The sequence below is a fragment of the Chiloscyllium plagiosum genome, chromosome 10 (assembly GCF_004010195.1).
Source record: "Chiloscyllium plagiosum isolate BGI_BamShark_2017 chromosome 10, ASM401019v2, whole genome shotgun sequence".
Classification (NCBI taxonomy): domain Eukaryota; kingdom Metazoa; phylum Chordata; class Chondrichthyes; order Orectolobiformes; family Hemiscylliidae; genus Chiloscyllium; species Chiloscyllium plagiosum.
The window spans coordinates 37451777-37472651 of NC_057719.1; the positions used below are offsets into that span (position 1 = coordinate 37451777).

General features: G+C 39.6%; 1 protein-coding gene across 10 annotated transcripts in view; it reads right to left on the bottom strand.

Annotated features, from left to right (window-relative positions):
• Positions 1-20875, bottom strand: part of eml1 (EMAP like 1) — a 264830-nt gene that overhangs the window by 146155 nt on the left and 97800 nt on the right. For 3 of the 10 annotated variants that reach the window (XM_043697437.1, XM_043697439.1, XM_043697433.1), the window contains exon 1: positions 13273-13895. The exons of 3 other annotated variants lie outside the window; for them this stretch is intronic. In XM_043697437.1, the coding sequence (XP_043553372.1) occupies positions 13273-13339 (67 nt within the window). In that variant the 5' untranslated portion in view covers positions 13340-13895. Of the gene's footprint in view, positions 1-13177; positions 13199-13272; positions 13896-20875 lie in introns of those variants that run through there. 4 more of the 10 variants (XM_043697436.1, XM_043697434.1, XM_043697444.1 and 1 more) reach the window with 3 other exon arrangements.

A 20875-nucleotide genomic window follows, 5' to 3' on the forward strand; every position in this document is an offset into this window, starting at 1 on the left:
CCTCCCTGGACATGCATGGGAAGAGACTATTTTCTATTCTCTCTTTCTGTGCAAGGAAAAATATTTTGGTAAACTGGGTGGCTGAGGGCCCCCCTGGACTTTCAAATTGGCACAGATTAATTATGGAATGTATTCCCCTTGACTTCCTTGCAAATATGGTGCACCAAAAGACCGAGTTATTTTATAAAATATGGCAGCCCTTCTTGAATTATATGAATACAGATATTTCGGCTATCCTAACAAGGGCTTTTATTTAATTGAGATTACGAACCTGGCTGGTCCGGGGCCCCTTGGGAGAGGAATCCCGCACGAATATGGGTTTTGTTACATTTGATGTTAACACATTCCGAGCATGTATCTCACTATCCAATTTCTGTGTTATCCACTGTTTTTTTTTGTTTTCTTTCCCTCTTTCTCTTATTTGAATAATGTAAGAGACTTAAATATACACTCTGGTTAGTTGTAGGTTAGATTAGTAGTTAGTTGAGTTTTGTTTTTTTTCTTCTCGGTATTTTTCTTTTGTTAAATTTTGGTTATTATTTATTTAAGATTTAATTGTATATCAATGTTTGTACTTGAGAGTTTTGTTTATTTTTGTAAACTTGTAAAAATGTTAAATTTCTAACAAAAATATCTATATAAAAAAAAAGTTACCCTGGAATATTAAATAAATTGACTGCTACATTACAATTTGGAGACAAGGTGATGATGTCGGAATATTCTTTTTCATGTTAAGAGTGGTTAATAAACATTGAGATAATATGAGAGATAAATTAGAATCCAGCAAAGGATGCCCAAGAAACTGATATGAAAAGGAAAAGCAAATGTAAATGCTAGCCAGTCAGAAATGTGAAGACAAAAGCTGCTTAACATATGTGAAAAGGAAAAGATTAGCAAAAGGCAAATTTGGGTCCAGTTGGAAATAGGAGAATTTATGGAGAATAGGGAAATGTTGGACAAACTAAACAATTGCTTTGTGTCTTCACAATGGAAGATATAGAAAATCTCCTAGATATGCGAGGGAACCAAAGACCTTAGGAAAAAGAGGAATTGTAAGAAATTAATGTTACTGAAGAGATAGTAGTCAAAAGATTAATTGTATTGCTAGTTGATAAATCACTAGGACCAGATGTATTACATCCCAGTGTGCTCAAGAAGGTAGCTATAGAGATAGTGGATGCACTTGTAATTAACTTTCAAAATTCTGTCAATTCTGAAAGATTCCTGCAAGCTGGAAAGTAGAAAATGCAACCTATTATTTCAGAAGGGAGAAATAGAGAAAATGGAGAATACAGACCCGGTAGTTTGATGTCATTAGCAACAAAAATGTGAAAAGAATGTGATAACTAAACACTTGGAAAATACAGATCTGTTTGGGAAGAGTCAACATGCTTTATGAAAGGGAATCATGTTTGACAAATCTGTGGAGGCATATGAGGATTTTACTTGTAGCATAGATAAAGGAGTGTCAGTGGATGTGCGTATTTGGACTTTTAGAGGGTTTTGATAGAGTCCCATTTGGGAAAGAGGGGAATACACTGTTATGGATTGAGAACTGGTTAACAGACATTTGACAAACTGAGAGTCGAAAGAAACAGGGGATTCTCAGAATAACAATTTGTTATTATAGGGTATTGCAAGGATCGGTACTGGGGTTACATTTGTTCACAATCTATGTCAATGATTTGGATGCAGGGAACAAATACAATATTTCCAAATTTGCTGATAACTTGCATTTCAATTACTTTTGTGTTATGGAAAAGATGCAAGGAGGTTTCAAGGGGACTTGGGCAGGCTGAGCGAATGAACAAGAACAAGAAAGCATTTATTCTGAATAAGTGTGAAGTTATCCACTCTGGTAGTAGAAATACCCAGAAAGAGGGTATTTCTTAAAAGGCGAGAGCCTGGGAACAGTTGTCCTTGTTTATGAGAGACCGTAAGCAACTAACATGTTGACAATTAACATGTTGACCTTCATCACAAGGATATTTGAGTACAGGTGTAAAGTTGACTTGTATTGTGTAGAGCCTTGGTGGGCCTGCACTTGGGAGCACTGTATACAATTTTGGTGTCCTTATCTAAAGAAGGATTTACTTGCCATAGTGGAAATGCAAAGAGATTCACCTAATCGCTGGGATGGGGAAATGTTTTATGATGGAAAAGTGAGGAAACAGGGTCAATATCCTTTGCTTTCGAAGACTGAAAGGTGATCTCACTGAAACTTACAAAATTCTTACAAGGCATGACTAAAGATAAAAAGATATTTTCCAAAGCTGGTGAATCTCAATCCCCGAGATGTCATTGAAGGATAAGGGGTATGCCACGTAAGACTGTTATGAGGAGAAATGTCTTTGCTCAGATGTCATGTATCATTTGAATTCTGTACCCCAATGGACTATGGAAGCCCAATTACTGGGCAAATTCAGGAAAGGAATCAATGGATTTCTGGAGATGAATGACATTAAGGGATGAAGGGATAGCATGCAAACTGGTGTTGTGGTAGATGATCAGCCATGATCTCACTGCATGGTGGACTAGGTTCAATGTAATAAATGCCCTATTCCTGCTCCTATATTCCTGTGTTTCTAAAAATTCTGAAATTGTTTAAGATGCTGCAATGGATGGACATTATAAGATGTGTTGAATGGCCTTCCTGATCTGTAACTATAACCCATTGGGCAGGTCCATCCACTACACCTACAGGTACATCAGCTTTCTGTTTGCCAGAATTGCCAAAAAGGCAGCACAAGTGTTATATACTTTAAAATAAACTTCTGAGCGACTATAAACCAGAGAGGAAAACAAATGTACATTTTGTATTAGAATGGAAAAAGGAGATCGGTGGAACTGCGCACTTCAATATATCATATCAGTGTCATGATTACTATATTAGATCAAATATACATCAAGGTAGTAAAGTTTCCACTCTGCATTGCAATGCACTTAATAAGTGTGACAGGATGTTAGGAGATCCATTGTGCGCAAACAAATGAACCATTGCATTCATGACTGCTCATCACAAACACACCATTCATTCACAGCTCAAAACATACCACTCATTCACACCTCAATCTAATCGGATCCTATTGTATAAATTACATTTAAGGGTTGCCAGGTACCAGAGAAAATAAGGAAATTATGAGCAGACAAAATAAGTATTGCAGTAGGTAGTTTCATTTTGGCATGTCATTTCCCAAAATCCTTTGTTGAATGACAGGTACCTTAATATATTTGTAACAATGCACAAGCAACTGGAACTAAACTCACAAAACAAGTCAAGTGGTCTTGTACAATATCTACGAAAACAACTGTGGCTGACAGCTAATGCCCGGTGAATCGCTACAATTACAAAGCTGCGGAGACCATATGAGAGTGGATGTGAGGCGCCTTCGCCAACTGTTCACATCTGCTATTATTTGATTGCACGGAGTCATAATGATTTAAACACTGATTCTGCAAATACTCACTATGTCCTTACAATTACTACAAGAATATTATTATGTTAACTAAAAACCAGTACATGGAGATGAAGACAGCATGAAGTGTAAAAATTACCAGTAAACTCAATATTGTCTATGGGCATTTGATGAATGTTTTGTGTTTTATATTTAAGATTACAATAGAGTTGGGAAACTTCAAAACTCTCACTGCAGTATCATCCACTAACCAGTATCTGCATACAATTGTTTACGCAGTCTTTTGGATGAGATGCTAAACTAAAATCCCTCCAACATGGCTGTAAAGGATCTGACAGCAATATATCGAAGAAAAGCAGGAAGAAGTACTTCCAATGTTTCTGGCCACTATTGTTGCCAAAAGCAACATTGCAAAAAGGCATTATTTGCTAATCATCACATTTTGCTGTTTATAGGAATTAATTGACTGCAGCATTTCAGAACTTTACTTCATTGATTGTAAAATGCTTTAAGAAATTCTGTATCTTTGAAAGATGCTACATATCCTCTATAAATGATTTTTAAAAAGTTTTTGATTCACATTGGAATTTTTGATTTTGAGCTGGACATAATGTACAGGACATCAAACTAAGCTGACAACTGTAAGTTTAAGAGGAAATGCATAACAAACATATTGATTGGTTGAAATCAAAACAGAAAATGTTTGTAACACTGTGGGTCTGGCAACATCACTGGAGAGAGAAACTGAAGATAGGGTTTTCCAATCAGGAAAGCAATTCTACGCCATGACCAATAGTGGGATCTGTGGACAGCAATTCACTCATAGAAGCCATTGAGTGGGCATTGTACAATATATAACTCAGCTCAACATAAAAATACTCAATTCTATGGCCAGGACTGTTAGGAAGAGAAGCATCTTGCTTGAAACAACACATAAATGCAGGCATATAAACAAACACAGAACATTTCAACACTATATGGCTTGAAACTCAGACCAGTATTCAACCAGCTCGCAGGGCTGCTAATCCAATCAGAAAGAATCCGAAAGGGAGGCTGCCTACCTGGCAATGATCTACATGACAGTGGGCTTCCCAGCGCAGATAACCTATCGAAGTAGCAAGAGCTAGTCCTCAGCTGTTTGCTATATTGGCAACCTGACAAGTCAGACATGCTACTAAGGTTACCACCTTTGGGGGTGTGCCATGGTGAAGGCAAAACATTTATTACAGCAGCTGCCCCTTCTCTCTGTCTGTTTCCAATAGGCTGATAAAATCTGAGGCAAGGAAAAGAGTGTTGGGGAGAATTAAACGAAAGGGGAGGCATGTGATAGAATGGAAAGCAGAAGAGAATAAGTGACAAGAAGGATTCTGGAGTAATTAAAGCAAAAAGAGGATAATAATGGGATAAGTAAAGAAGCAAGAGATTTGCCAAGAATAAGTATAAATGGAAATGGCAGAATTAACACCAAGAGCTGAGAAGCCAGGAAAATATTGTTGAACTCTGTTGAGACAAGAATATCATAAAGTGTGTAATCAAAAGACAGGCTGCTACTCCTCAAGACTGTGAGATATAAGTCAACATTCAGCCCATTAAGTCTGCTCCGCCATTCAATGAGGTAACAGTGTATATGATAATCCTGAACTCCACTCTCCTGCCTTTTCCCCATAACCTTCGATTCCCTCATTGATTAAAAATGTATCTCGGCTTTGCATATACTTAACGATCCAGCCTTGGCCGTCTTCTTGGCAGTAGAGAATTCCAGAGATTCTCAACCCTCTGAGAAGAAAACTTCCTCCTGATTTCTGACTTAAATGGTCCAGTTCATATTACTATTTATTGATATGCACAGGATGCTGAGCTCAGATTGGGAATGGGGCAGAGAATTAAAATGGTGTGACCAGAAACATCGTGCAGGTGACAGGGCGGATGTATTCTGCAGAGTGGTCATCCAAACGGCATTGGGCCCCCAGCGTACAGGAGACAGCATAATGAGTAGCAAATACTGTCAATCAAATTGACATGTCCAGGAAGAATGTTTGGACCTTCGGACAGAGAGAAGGGAGGAGGATAAAGTGGCTGCTATTGTATCCCCTGCCCTGCATGAGAAGATGCTGAGGGGAGAGAAGGGATCAGGGGACTGTGGGGTGAGTGAGGAGTAAATCAGAGCGTCACAGCTTTTCAGAGTGCTAGATTATTGGTATTAAATATGTGCTCAATTCACAGAGCAGGACGTTCTGACTCAGAGGCAACAAAGCTTCAACCCAGCCAACTTGGCGCATACATTCGACCATGGGGTGGTCTGAATTTACCATTAGCATTTGAACACTTATTCTCCATTGCTATCTGTGCTTTGGCTATGACCAGAGTTAATCCTGTGAGACAGTTGTCATTAATGTCGCTGCTTCCAGCTGCATGGGGTTAATTCAACAAAATATATACCAAAGTAAACATGAAATCCTAGGAATTGAGTACAAAAATGAAGTATTCACTGCCAACCACCAAAAGGTTAGGTTCACAGCTGTGTTTCTGTTCACCAAGAACAGGACTATAACTGTGCTTCATTGGCAATAGGCCAATTCCATAAAATAATCTTAAAACAATAATCTGATCAAAGTGATTATACCCAAAAACTAAGACACTCAGCAATGGGGGTTAAGGTTGGGTGAACACCCTGCAATGTCTGTTGGCTAGAACAATCTCTCCTGAATTTTTGAAAATACTGAAACTTGGAAATAAGCTTGGGGAATCCAACATAATCGAATCTCAACTTGGTAACACTGCAAGGTGTTCAGTGGCCTATTTGAAGTCCAAGTGGTGCTGGTCTTACCTGAGATGCATTCGGAAAAGCTGAACTGATGTCAGCTTCAGACCATGGAGTGAGGGTAAGGGAGAATTATTTAGAAAAATATGTGATTCAGGCTGTTGCCAGTAAATAACTAATTACTAATTATAAACCAATATTATAAAGAGTCGTGGGAGATGGCCATACGACTACAAAAGGTCATGAGCTGTGAAGTGGTGTGCATGTGTGCAGGGAAAAGAAAAAGTGGTTTCATCGCCCAATGCACAAAAGCATTTGCTCTGCCAGAAAACGACTTTACCTCAATTGTCATATTCTGGTCTTCACCAGCAGATCACATACCAGGAGGGAAATAGTTGTTTCCTGCACTTGTTGCAGTTTTCAGTGTCTAAAGGCTTCAAGGAAGCTCTTAAGCAGAAGTTTGTTAAAATATTTTGGAATCAAGGCGTTGCCTGTTGAAATTACCACATTGTTTGGCACAGTATAAACCACAAATCAAGGAAAAGACCTAGAATTAAATTCATACCATTCATTCCTTATGCTGAGCTTAGACTGGATCCTATGAAATGATCCGGCTATGGTCTGCATTTTGTAGTTCAGGACCAATTCCCTGCTACAGCCCTGAAGGGTACCTTTTCTGGGTTAGTGATCCACATTGAACATGTGCAAGCAGTGAGAATGCCATTGTGGTGTGTTGGTGTGTGCAGGCTGGTGCTCCTTTACACAGAGCACTACAGCAGCATTAATCACTTCCGTGTTGGAATATTGCTCCAGTTGCACCAAATCATTAGTAATAATGGAATTCACAATGTGGCAATGAAGAGACTATTCGTAAATCAACTTGTCAAGTGGAATTCAAGGATTCCAGCCAAGGGTATCTATTTCTTGAAGATATGATGGGTCTTTGGAAACCTGGAAATCAGACACCATTGTTAGCAAGACTGGAAACTCACTCCAGATCATTTTCAACTATCGGTGCATATCCAAGGAAGAGCATAGCTATTGGATGAGTTGCAGCTCTCCTGCATTTAGCTATGCGCCCGAGTGTACACAATTCAGCCTGCATAGAATTGAGAGGATTGCAGATCACGTGATTATGGGCCCACCAATCTGCCACAAGGTACAGTAAATGCACAGAGCCACTCCTGCACATTAACAATCTTTAAGCAATATGATCAGAATCCAACACCCAGCTCTTGTCAATGAAGATGACATTAAGAAAAAAGTAGAATATAGAACTCAATTGCAAAGGAGGAACATAAAAAATTAAATTACAACATTTTAGCTAGCATCAGAAAGAGTTCGATCCAATTCAACTATAATTGCTACTAGATTCTTGGGAATTGGATACCTAGTTACCACTGCAGTGGAATTAGATACATGGCTGATATTATGTTGTCAGGGATTGGATCACAGACACCATTGGATTATCAGGAAATGGACAGGTATCCATAACCAGACATTCAAGGATTAGGTACGCAGTTATCTGTAATTTACTAGAGATCAACTGTGACAGCCTGAGTTTGCACATTACCTTCTTATCTCAGAGACTGAACAGGATGAAGCCTGATTTCAGATGGAACAAGACACTTTTAGGGATCAATCCTATTGTCTCTAATGAAAGGTCAGAATCATTACAGGACAGCTAGAAATATGCACATGCATTCTCAATTGCACTGCCACTTATCAGAAAGACAGTGTAGCAAATTATGGATGAGCTGGAAAAGCTTTAAGTACCCACTTAGCCTTCTGAAATTGCCAGTTGCTATATGAGCAAAGGGCTTGTAGTCCTAACCTTCTAAAGGACGTGGCTCCAGTAGTGCAAACAAAATAAAACGGACAACTTGTTTTCCTTAAAATGACAAGCAGTAATAAAAAATATACACCTATCCTTATTACTATTTGGAAAATATTCAAAACAGACATAAAAAAACTTGTATAGCCAGTCCCAATTATCCTATTTCTCCACATCTACAGTAAATCAAAAGGGATTTACAACAAGCTTGACAGATGTTCACTATACAGTAAATTTGATGGACAGTAGCCCTTTTCAGTTATGCCATAACTTCTATCAACTGAATTGCAGGAAATAAAACAAGTTAAACCTCATCATTAACTCTGGTGGATCACCGCAGAATGCATTCTTCCTCGACTCAGTGAGTTACTTGGCATGAACCAACTGTTGGGGTATTGCTCAATCTACAGCTGAATCATGCATCCCATGCACTAAACATCATCAAGAGCTGCTACTGCTTTCTCTACTACAGTAACCATTACCATTCCTACCTCAATCTTTCTCTATTGACCCCTGATCCATTCATACTTTTAAAATCAAATACCCAAACATCTTCCTTCCTATTAGTGTGGTGCTGGAAGAGCACAGCTGGTCAGGCAGCATCTGAGGATCAGGAGAATTGACATTTCAGGCATAAGCCCTTCATCATTCCTAATCCTCGGATGCTGCCTGACCTGCTGTTCTTTTCCAGCACCACATTCTTCGACTCGTGATCTCCAGCATCTGCAGTCCTCACTTTCTCCTATCCTCCTTTCCATTAGGTTGCATTCTCTACAAAGTTCACCTTAATCAAAATACCACTGCTCATTTCCTGTCCTCTGCTAGTTATTATTTGTCTACTACAATTAAATTTGAACCAACTCTCTCCCAGAGTGTTAAGCTCTTCATCAAAGCCTTTCACAGCTTTGGTCATCACAGGCACTTCAATCTCCCAATCTTCAGTACATCTCCCGTTCCTTTCCTTTAACATGGCAGCAAAGCTATCCACCTGGCACCACTTAGAGTCATAGAGATGTACAGCAGAGAAACAAACCCTTTGGTCCAACTCGTCCATACGGACCAGATATCCCAACACATTCTAGTCCCACCTGCCAGCACCCGGCTCATATCCTCCAAACCCTTCCTACTCATTTACTCATCCAGATGCCTTTTAAATGTTGGAATTGTACTAGCCTCCACAACTTCCTCTGGCAGCCCATTCCATGCATGCACCACCCTCTGCATCAAAAGGTTGCCCCTTAGGTCTTTTCTTTATCTTTCCCCTCTCACCCTAAACCTATGCCCTCCAGTTCTGGAACTCCCCACCCCAGAGAAAAGACCTTGTATATTTCCCCTATCCATGCCTCTCATGATTCTTGAAAGTCACATCATTAAACTAAATCACTTCTTTTCCTTAGTATGAAAGCATCCCCAAGATCCATTTTTATGATCGTTCAGATCTTAATTCTAATTATTTATTATCTTCATGGAATGTGAATGTTGCTGAAGAACACGGGGATCATTTTTATGTTAAATGGTAAAGTCAAGTCCTCAGCTGCTGGTGGAGTACCTGCTGAAAGAAATGAGGCATTGGAAGTGTTAAAGTTTGCATTCTTATAGTAAATCTATCTGAAGGCAGCTCAGCATTTAAAAGACCATGGACACAGCAAAAAATGATTAACTCCATGTCAATCAGTATTTTCAGCCAACGCTCACACTCACAAAATCCAGGGCACCTGCTTGCATATTGCTTTCAGGCACTATATTTACTTTGATATGAAAAACAGTGCAGCTAAATAGTGCAAGGAGGTACATTGTAACTTAACTCCATGTGATAAATCTCTGCAACTGTAAAGCATGTGGCCCAGTGATTCTTACAGGTTAATAACACTGTATAGAAGAAGGACTCATGCCTGGAACGTCGATTCTCCTGCTCCTTGGATGCTGCCTGACCTGCTGCGCTTTTCCAGCAACACATTTTCAGCTCTGATCTCCAGCATCTGCAGTCCTCACTTTCTCCCCTAATAACACTGTATACTCTACAGACGGCTACAGTCATGAATGCTGGGAAAGGAATTGTCCGACCAAGTCAAAGTTTCTTGAATTATTCCATCTCAAAGCACAACATAGTCATTTGCCTCTTTTGTTTTTGTGCAGGTTGTAGTTTTCTGATGCTTCAAAACTAAATATTCTGACCAAAACGCCTAAGTTTCTTTTCCTCACAATTCCATGGCAACATAAAGGTAGCAGAACAGCTATCTGGATTCTCAGTGTTTCATTTCAGCTATTGTAAGACAGAGAAAACTTAATTAGTAAAACTCTCAGTGTCTTCTACATAAAAGGTCAAAAGTAAAACACGGCACTGAGCAACTACTCTCTAACATTGATCTCTGTTGTATATACTGTAATTGTAGCACATCAGCACCCCCACCCACCGATCTAAGAGTAAAGTAGTTTCAATTCACTGGAGCTGCTCATCTCTTCCTTCATGTGTGAAAGGGATTGCCAGAACAACTAAATATAAATGTGCTCCTGCTATTTAAACACAGGCCCAGAACTGGAAACTAATGCTTATTTATGCCACATGACAAATATATCAGTTTATGAAGCATGGAAATACTTTTTCATTCAATTGTATATTTAAGAATTAATAACTCAGTTACTCTTTTCATTCCCAATCATTGACATTGTAATATTTTATCTTTTTTCACCTTCTGGGATATATAATTGCCTTGAAACTACAATGCCTAACATTTGTGGTGTAGATCAAACATAGCCTGAAGAGAACAGAAATATCTCATAAATTTCAATTCTGTGTAGCAGTCAGCCATAAGCAACAAGCCTACAGAGTGCTCCTTTTCTGTCATTATTAACAATCACTGTCAATGCGAGTTCTTCCAGACTTGTATGAACACACCAATCTTTGCCATAATGGTAACATGTTCACAAGTCATAGACCAGATGTTCTTCCTGCTCAGCTGGAGATCAGAAGGGTGCACTTCCTCCCATACCCTGCGCCGCCCACTCAATCCCACCCATTCCCCATACCTGGTGATTGTCAGCCTGACATTAAGAAATTAATAACCCAGGCATCTTTGTCTTTTTAGGGCCAGCATGCTATCAAATTGAGTGTACATCATGTGAAGAATATTTGAAAAACCATATAATTTCCAGATAGACTAATCATATGGTTATCTTTACTTGCCTCATTTTTCTGTTCAACTTGGGGTTTGAGTTGATTCTAATTACAGACTACCAACAACATTCTAACAGTGTTAAAATCAGGTCTGTTTGCACTGCCCCCAGCGTAAATGTATTATTTCACAGCAACACAAACCCCACACATGCTTTACCTCCTTCAGCTTCCCTTTCTCATATAAACAACATGATTTTATGACTCAAACTCAGCGTCACTCAATCACTATTTTATGCCTCACTTTCTCTTCACAGTTTCTCTCTGGAGCCCCACAGTGCTTTAACAATCAAAAACAAATGGGTCCCAGTAAAACACATGATAAAAAGACATTTGGACAGGTACATGGATTGGAAAGGTTTAGAGGGATGTGGGTCAAATGTTGGCAAATGGGGCCAGTTCAGTTTAGGAAACCTGATCGGCATGGACCAGGTGGGTCAAAGGTTCTGTCTCTGTGCTATATACCTCTATGACTCTAGGATACCCATACAGATGGAAAGAAAGATTTGGGATGTACGGCACAACGCAGTATGTAGTTCTTTGTTAACACTCATTTCTAAAAGATCTGTTGAAAATTCACCTGTTTTCTCACAAGAGCTTTGTTTTATAAAATTACATTACTTCGTTTAAATCAATGCAAAGTGAAATAAGTGAATAATTCAGTAAATGTATTGGCACACTCACAAAACCAACCTACATGGTTACGTTACTGATACCACCAATAGTGATGGTGGTTGCAGTTAACTGGCTGAAACAGGTACTGCGGAGTAGTTCAATGGTTTCAAAATTGGATCTCTGGAGTCTCTGTTTCTCCAGTCCTGACAGGCCACCCACCCACTGCAATTTTCACAACAGCCATTTCAGCACCTGTCTTGATCAGAGCATGCACAATATTTCACTGGCATGAGAGGAGAAAGATTCTAGAAAGGTAAGCTTTACAGTTGGTTTTGAGAGCTCACAAATGGCGGTGAGAGAATGGAATTCACTACAACAAGGAGGGGAGTAATAAATGCATTTAAGGGGTAGATAGAAAAGCATTTGAGAATTACAACTATAGAATTAGACATGGGAAGGAAGGTCAACTTCAGCATAAACATTGGTGTGGAGTGGTGAGGTGGGATAGCCAGTCTCTTTGCTGCATATCCTGTGTATTACAATGTAATTTGGTTACCACTGCAAACCAGATTCTATCCTTTGATATTGTCTATTGACACCTCAAACTCACCCCCAGCAAATCCTTTCTACCTTTGAGTTGACCAATACCCCCATGGCCAAAGATTGGCAAGCTGCTTTGGAATGACCATCCCGAAGTTCACCAGCTGAATTCAAATGAAGCCCATGCATCAAAATCACAGCAACATCCTCTTTGTTGAAATGGACAGTCACCCTCTGGACCCTCCTGTTCAGGAGCCCAAAAGAGACAGAATCTACTACACAGGGCCCTGCAGTATGAAAGAAAGTTTGATCTACTGCAACATAACAATGAAAAACAAGGAATTAAGGAAACTGTAATCAAATAAAATGTTGCATAATACATTGTACAACGGCAACTTGAATTCATATAGCACCTTGAATGTAGTAAAATGTCCCAAAGAGTACAAGGGAAACTCCGATCACTTAAATCTTCCTTGAATACAGATATTATGTTGTCTGTGAAACTCGTGTCCAAGTCAAACACATAATTTGAATATACAAAGCAACTTTTCTTCAGATCAGAACCCGCCTTGACTTAGACAAAATTCACACTGATTTCACTGCATGGCACTTCTACCTCAGATCGTATGAGCTTACAACAAACACAATTTAATCAGATGCACCAACTACAAATCTGTAAGGGTTACAGAACCATCATCTGATGCAACTAAAATGATTTTAAGTTATGGGAAAGCCTAACAACTTTCCAGGTTTGAACACAAAAGCGATTTCAAGCTGAAAGTGGCCTAGCTGAGAGAACAGGCGAGTCCGTGTTGCCTGCTTTCCAGGAGCTGCCATACCTTTAAACACGGCACAGGGCTGGATCGAAATTCCCCTCTGATTAGATCTGTCTCTACACAGGCCAACAGCAAAAAGCTCAGATGGTTGTATTTACCAGTGCAGAACTGCAGCAGCGAGGAGGTGTCGTAGAGGCTGCTGTAGCCTGAGAACCCGTCCTCCATCCTCAAGCCGAACCCTCCCGTCTCTCCGTTACTTAGTTTGCCCGCCACAGGAGCTGTCCCCCATTCACGATCCAGTTTTCCGGGGGCTCCCTGCCAGTGTCAGTTACCATAGCAACCCATTCAGTTTCTCTTTCCCCGTTTTCCACAGCCTCTCAAATATAACAAAATGTTTCCCTCTTGAGGCTTTGCACACTCAAAGCCACAGCCCAGAGGCTTCCAGAGGGAGCGGACCTGCAGCAAACCAGAGAGAGAGAGAGAAAACGCTGGGATGTTTCAGACAGCGAGGGAGAGGGACTGCCAAACTGTGTCTCTAGTTCCTGCCTGTCGGTAATCTTAGACCAGTAAAAACAGGACGAGCATCCTTTCAAAATACAGCCAGGAAAGCCCGGGCCAATAAGCTTGCAGCAGCCGAGCAGCTGATGGTGGAGGGCTGTGGAAACTCGGCGTGAAAATCGAACCGAGCCCAGGACTCGGGAGCAACTTGCGGGAGGGAATCTACAGGAATCTCCCTGCCTCAACATACGATCAAGCAGCCATTTCCATCAGCTCATATCTGTCCCAGCAGCAGGCACTCTTAACCAGCTGATCGCAAACAGGTTTGGAAAAGCTAGCCCAAGCGAAGACGAAGGCGTTATGTTGCTTCATCCACCATTGCTTGGGATCGTTTTGGGCAATGCGGTGCTAGTTTGTAATTTTTGTACAAACTCGATTCAGCGTTAGCGGACTGTAAACCGAACACCTCCCGAAAAGTGCAGGACTTTTATTCTAAAATGCTTCCTAAGTATTTCCATTCATTCAGCAGCAGGCCCTGCAATTTATTCGAAGACATTGCCTGGGGAATATTTGGGATTTGGCTTCTGTGATAGGATTTTTCTCAAGACATAAAAAACTTAATTAAGTTTAGTTGTAGCTTATAATTGTTAAAAGCAATGGAAGCTGCATTTCAGCTGATTTTTTTTTTCATTTTAATTCCCAAGTCGATTCCTGCAAATTTGTCTCTAGCTTATTGCTTCTGTATGTACACTTAAACATAAACTCAATAGGCAAAACAGCTCTAATACTTGGCAAGGCCACAAGAGAGGTAATGGTGGAGAGTAATTCCCTGGAGGGCCTGCCTGGAATAGCCAGTACATACGCCTCTGTTTTGTAATGTTAGCGTGCCCACAGCCCATGAATATCATTTTTAAAATGCTTCAGAAATAAAGTCTGCTGAACTAAAATCTAGCAAATCATTAAAATTAACTTTGCAGAATTTCCAGTGTCTTTTCTGAGACATTACGTGTAATTCTACCAGATGAATGAATGTAGTAAGATGCAATAATGGTTGAAATACAATCCCCAGAGCAGATGCAGAGTTTAAGAAGAAATTTGGTTTTGTTAGGAAGCCAATGCTTGGATAGTGTGGTTTTCTTTTAAATGGAATCATGTTGAACTTGAAATGTTAACTCTGTTTCTGTCTCCACAGATGCTGTCAGACCTGCTGAGTTTCTCCCAACACTTTGTTTTTATTTTAGAAGCTGCAGTACTTTGTACATTACTTTGTGATGACACCTGTTTAATTAGATAGCCATGCAAGTAGGCCAAATATCAATGAAGGATAATGTTCACTGAAATAATTCAAAATATGAACAGATGATCCTGTGTCACAAAGCAGAACTATTGTGTACCAATACTGCAGAATCACATTAAAATCACGCTGCTTCTTTGGTACATGAAGAAATAAAGACTTGCATTTATAACGAATGTTTCACAGGAAGCCCCAAAGCTCTTTGCAGTTAATGAAGAACTTTTGAAATGTAATGTAATGTTGTAATGTAAGAACATTGCTTATGTGTGCGTTAGCACTGATCAACTTTCATTCTATTGTTAGTAGATAATTGGCCCCAAAGGTCTGCTCTCTAACAGTTTCACTTACTCTTTCAATACCCTGGCACTTTGAATACTTGCATCATTTCTAATTCCAAGCAGTTGATAAATTTTCCTTGACTACTCAAAGAGTTGCTGAGGAAATGATTCTTTTTCTCTAACTCACTCTGCACCTCCTCCAATTGTAACTCCTGAAATCAAATTAGCTCATCTAACATAGATGTAGGCTTGTTTGGAAAAAGTCACTGATTGGAAAAATAGATTCTAAAAACAAACAAACCTCTTTTTTGTCCCAGTTACTTTTCTGGCATTTGAATAATTATATGAATTATACTTGTATATTTGTTAGGGTTATGATAAAATAATATTTATGCAATTTTCCCATACATAATGAGTGGAAGGGCAGTTCCATCTCAAGCACTATAAAGCGAGAGGGAATAACGAAATAGATCAGAAAGAACAGAAGAGAAACAGAAAAGTCCTGATGGTCTGTTAATAAAATACCACAGCATATTTGAAGTAACTATGCTGTAGAATATGCTACCAGCCCATGTGGATAGCTGCAGTAGATTCCCTCCCGCAATGACTGAGTCATCCTTGTACGTTGTGATAGATCAAACATTGAGGAGTTGTCTATCTCATCACTGGACAAATAGCATTGTTGAATGCAATCAGGCAGATGCCAGTGCAGTTCAGGATGGAGCATTACATTACTGGGGGTATCATCTTCAAATAATATCTTTAACATGCATTGTCAAACAGACACAAAAACACCATGGCACCAGTCACACAGCGTGGAATTCACTTGCTATCTTGTCAATGTTTCTTTGATTCACCATCACCAATTACAGCTTAACTGGTCATTGTTTCATTTTTTGTTGGTTGAATGTTGCTGAATACAAATTGGAAGCTACATTTGACTTCATAACAACAGTGACTGTTGTAACCTCAGATACCATCGCTGCTAGCATGTAGTGGTCTGATTTGGGTAACCCTATGCCCACAATCTTCCTTTCTCTATGATGGGTCTAGCACTTGGCTAAGTATCAGTGGTATGGGAGAGACCACAAGTGACTCTAAACAGAACCTGTGTTGGGCTGGTAATTTAGAGTTTGGGAAAAGGTTGGGGGGGGGGGGAGGAATTGTTGAAAAATTAGGGGTTTCCCATTTAAGACTGAGATATTTTTCTCTTGGGGATCAGGGGATTCTCTTCACCAGAGAGCATTGATTATATGGAAAGCTGAAGTTAGGCAGAATTTTAATCAACAGGGGAGTCGAGTGTTATGAGGGGTGGTGTAGGTAGAAAAATGGAAAAGGCCATAATCAGATCAACCATGATGTTATTGGATGGTTAATCAGGCTCAAAGGTCTGAAAAGCCTACTTCTGCTTCTATTTTTTTATGTTCTTACATAACAAAGTAGTTTATTGCATGATAGCAACAGTTCAGTTTACATTACTAATTAGCCATAATTACAAAGAACTCATGGGAGCAGTACAGAATACACTTGCTCCCTTTGCCGACTTGTGCAGAACTCCTCTGTCTCCACCCAAAGATTGTGCGATGTCACCAGATTGGTGGAGCTCAGTATAACAAGAACATTAAGTCTTTCAGAACCATTACTTCATACACAATGACTACACTAGTAGCAATTCATTAGTCAAAAGCACTACATACATGTAAAATAAAGAAATAATGTTGCAAGTGCAAGAACTGGAGTTCAAGAAAAATCAAACAATTTTAAATGCATTGCAGAAGTTGGATTTGGATTTCTAACATTACCAAGAGCTGAACTATACCAAACCACTGAAAGTCTTCAGGTTTGACGCCTTTCTGTGCTGAATTAGCTGATCTCATGGAAAGCATAAGGGAGACTGTGATTGACATTACCATCCCTGCATTAGAAACTGACTGTTACACCCATCCCTATTCTATATCAATTTCTTATGGAAGTGTGTGGACATAGATTGACATAGATTGAGTCCAGGCTAACATTCAGATTTATTGCCCCATTAAATACAATGACCTGTTAGCAATCAAGTTCTTTCCATGCTTGAGAAAGGCAGTAGAAACGATGGCACATTCAATTATTCCTGGTATACAATTCAATGAAAAGATGGGTAACACTGAAAACATGACGTGTTGTCAGCAATTCCAGTGCAAGGATTACCCAAATTGCATTGCTAATGCAAGGAACAAAAATGTTTTCCTTGATGTAATCTCATTGTTAGACCTAGAAAGCTATAGCTTCTATATTTTTGACTCATGGCCTGATTAGTTAGCTCACTGCAATGTTGTATAGTCAAGAGTACAATCTTTCATAAGCAGGATGCAAAAGCCAAAATTATTGATAGAAGGAAATCCAGTTTACTCTGCAGACGTACACCAGTATATCCTGCTGCTGACCCATGCCAATCTAATTTTACACAGCAGCGTTTATTTGTTGATGGATGGAATCATAACCTACACACACCTACTTTTTATGGCTTTCTTTAAACTTAGTATTTGTTTGTTTTACCCAAGTTGTTTTTTTTCCACTTTCTGAATAATGCACATTTATGCTCCCATCTCTTTCTCATTATTACTGAAATCCCAACAAATATTAATTCCCTCCATGCCTCACAGATTATGCTACTGTAGGTCCCTTTTGTGGCAGCGCTTCTAAAGCTTGAAATTTCAAATAAGCTTGTTGGGCTATAACCTGGTGTTCTGTGACTGCCGACTTTGTCCTTCCTAGTCCAATACTGGTGCCCCAACATCATTCTGCCCAATGGATAGGCAAGTGGTATCCAAGGATTCCTGAAAGGGCCATTGGTGGCAGGCATGAGTGCTCAGCAAAGGAAAGGGTGTAAAGAGTGAGGCATGTCTTCTTCCCCAATGTTTGCAGCAACTGGAGGTCAACTGGAAAATGCCAGCTGTCCTCTGACAAAGAGTATTGAAGGCCATTAAACTATCTGAAATGGTTACACTGGCACTGGGACTAGCTCATGTTGTGAAATCCCCCATCCACCTGATTCTGGGTCTGTCTCCACGATGGCCTAAACCTTCAGATGTGAAAACTGACACTCGTGTTAAATTGTAAATTAGTTTTTCCCATTTTGACATATTGCTAGGATTCCCAATGCTTCTACTTGTCCTTTTAAAGATACTTTTCTTTAACTGGTTCAGAATGTGATGCATTTATGGATTAGTTGGGGCTTGAATTCAAGCATTCTGGCCCAGAAGTAGAGACATTACCATTAAACCACAAAATCCCTCTATCTGTCCCTTTTATACTTGCGATGTTGAATTCCAGGGGTAGCAGAAAAGATTATGTATCAGCCTTTCACTTTTGTGAACCTTCACTCAAATTTAACTCAAATAGTATCTAACTAATATTACATTGGGCTTTTACTGCCAATAGGTTGTGTATCTATTGGCAATAAGAGTCCAATGTAATATTAGTTTGGATAACATCAGTCCAGTTCCTCATGGGTAAATGAACTGACAAGCTGGCAAGTTCACTTAGAGAGGAATATGGTAAATAGATAAAATGCTTTTCTGAAACAGCTGTTGGGATGAACTGCAAATGTGGCTCCTGAGGTGGAGGAGTCCTTTATCCAGCATTAATATCATTCACCCTAATGAATGCAAAAAAATTAATGGGAAACTAATTGGGTCTGTCCTTGTTTTCTCAAAGAGCAGCAGTGGTTTCAAATTAAGCTGAAAAGAAATTGTCCTGTCTCCTTCAGTAAACCTGAACTTTTTTAGTTACAGCGTTAAGACTATGCAGAATAAACACAAGTGAATTTCACTGTTTACAAATTTATATTGGTTTAGAAATAGTTGTGGTTTGGAATGACCAGGTAAAATGATGTTCCTGGCATAGTTGATCTTTATTAAATGTCAAAGATTTTAATGAAATGAGAAGCTGGACGGGTGTTCTGTTTCACATCATCTTTTAGCATTCGCTCCCTGTTTGTACTAGAGATTAAGTACTCAAAGCACAACGGCACCCTCTTTATAAATGAAAGATTTTCCCACAGTCTGAAGTCAGGTGCTAGGTCCCACAGGATACTAACCATTACTCCACTATTGTTCTTTTCTCCCTGTTTGCTGGAAGCTGGCCAATCTCCTGAGAGGAACGAAGCTTGAAACATTATGCTGCAGAGTTCATGCCTGTCAGATTTAACTACTCAAGTAAGCAAGAACAAACGTCGCAAGTGATATCTATTAGGGCCCTGAAACATGAACTGCTGGCCGGCCGTAAGTTTTATGATAATGACCATAGATTATTTTAACACAGAAAAGAATGTAGAATTGCATGCAGGTTGATGTTACATTAAGTCACTTTGGCAGAGATTCACTGGACATTGATTTCCTAAACAAATTTCCTATGTGCTGAGTTTTAAGCTCGGAGAGATAAGGGGCTACCCCGCAGCGAAGGAAATGCAGAAGTTACTGTCACATGTCTGTCAGTGCTGACACCTGCCTGATCTCAGATTTAGGTCGGGATGTGGCAGGACATTAATGCACAAACGTCGGGAAAATGAAGGAATGACTTGGATTAGAAACGGGACAGGATGAGCCAAGTTCCCCGTTTGTGTCCGGGTGGCCCTTTCTCCAGGTTATGGATGGATAGCGGGTGAGAACAGAACAGCATCTGTCCCAGGTGGGATTATCTCCACGATGGCGTTGTGAATTCACAATTACTGCCTCTGCTCACGTAGGAAGAGGGGCCGCTTAGGCAAGGTATCGGAGAGTGCTCCGTATCCATGGAACCACATCACATCCACAAGTCAGTGCCTTCAGGAGAGGACAAAAGGTATATTGAGTGAGATTATCCATGTAGATAAGGAGGAATAATGAGGATGTGGATAACGACGGGTGGCTATGTGCATATTAAAGAGTGATTTCATATACATAATGGGGGGGGGGGGGGGGGGGGGAAGCTCTTTGAATATTCAACAGTGGATCCCTGTAAACAATCTGCAAATGGTTTTCAATAATGTGTCACCATTGTGAGCAAATTGAATTTTGCCTGGTCGTGCTAGTGTTTTTTTAAACTTGCAAGGTTCCGTTTTAGGATCAGTTCAAAAGCAGTTAACTCTTTACCACACAACGGTTCTCAGAACTGAGGGGACCAGAGGGTCGATTTCAAATGTAATGGTGATGGTTCTGTTTAATTTTACAAGATGGTGTAGTTTTAAAGCAATGGAAAGATCTGACTCGGCAGGTGAGCCAATTCGCCACATTGATAAATATTTAGATCAACAACAAATATAGCATTCTTTGTCTTCATTGCCGGTTGGTAAAATATTCAGTGTGATTAGTTACATCATGGGAAGTATATTGTCTAAACACTGACTTAAAGGCAGGTGACAGAGAGGAGATAAGACCTGTGTTCTAACTACAGCAACAGGAACCTTTTTGCTTGTGAAGGATCCTGACCAGTTTAGCTTTAGAAAGTTCGTTGAGCGAAGCAATATTCAAAGGTTCAGTAAATTGTATATTTATTGTTTTACAAAACCAAAAATCAGTGAAACTCATTGTAAAAAAAAGCATTGTTAATACATCATTTGTGGAGTATTTTGTAAAAAAAAAATCAGTTCATGGTTTGCTTCCTTGTCACATCATTGTAAACTGTTGTTCCACTTTGTGTCCTAACAGCATATCTTTTTGTTATTTTTTT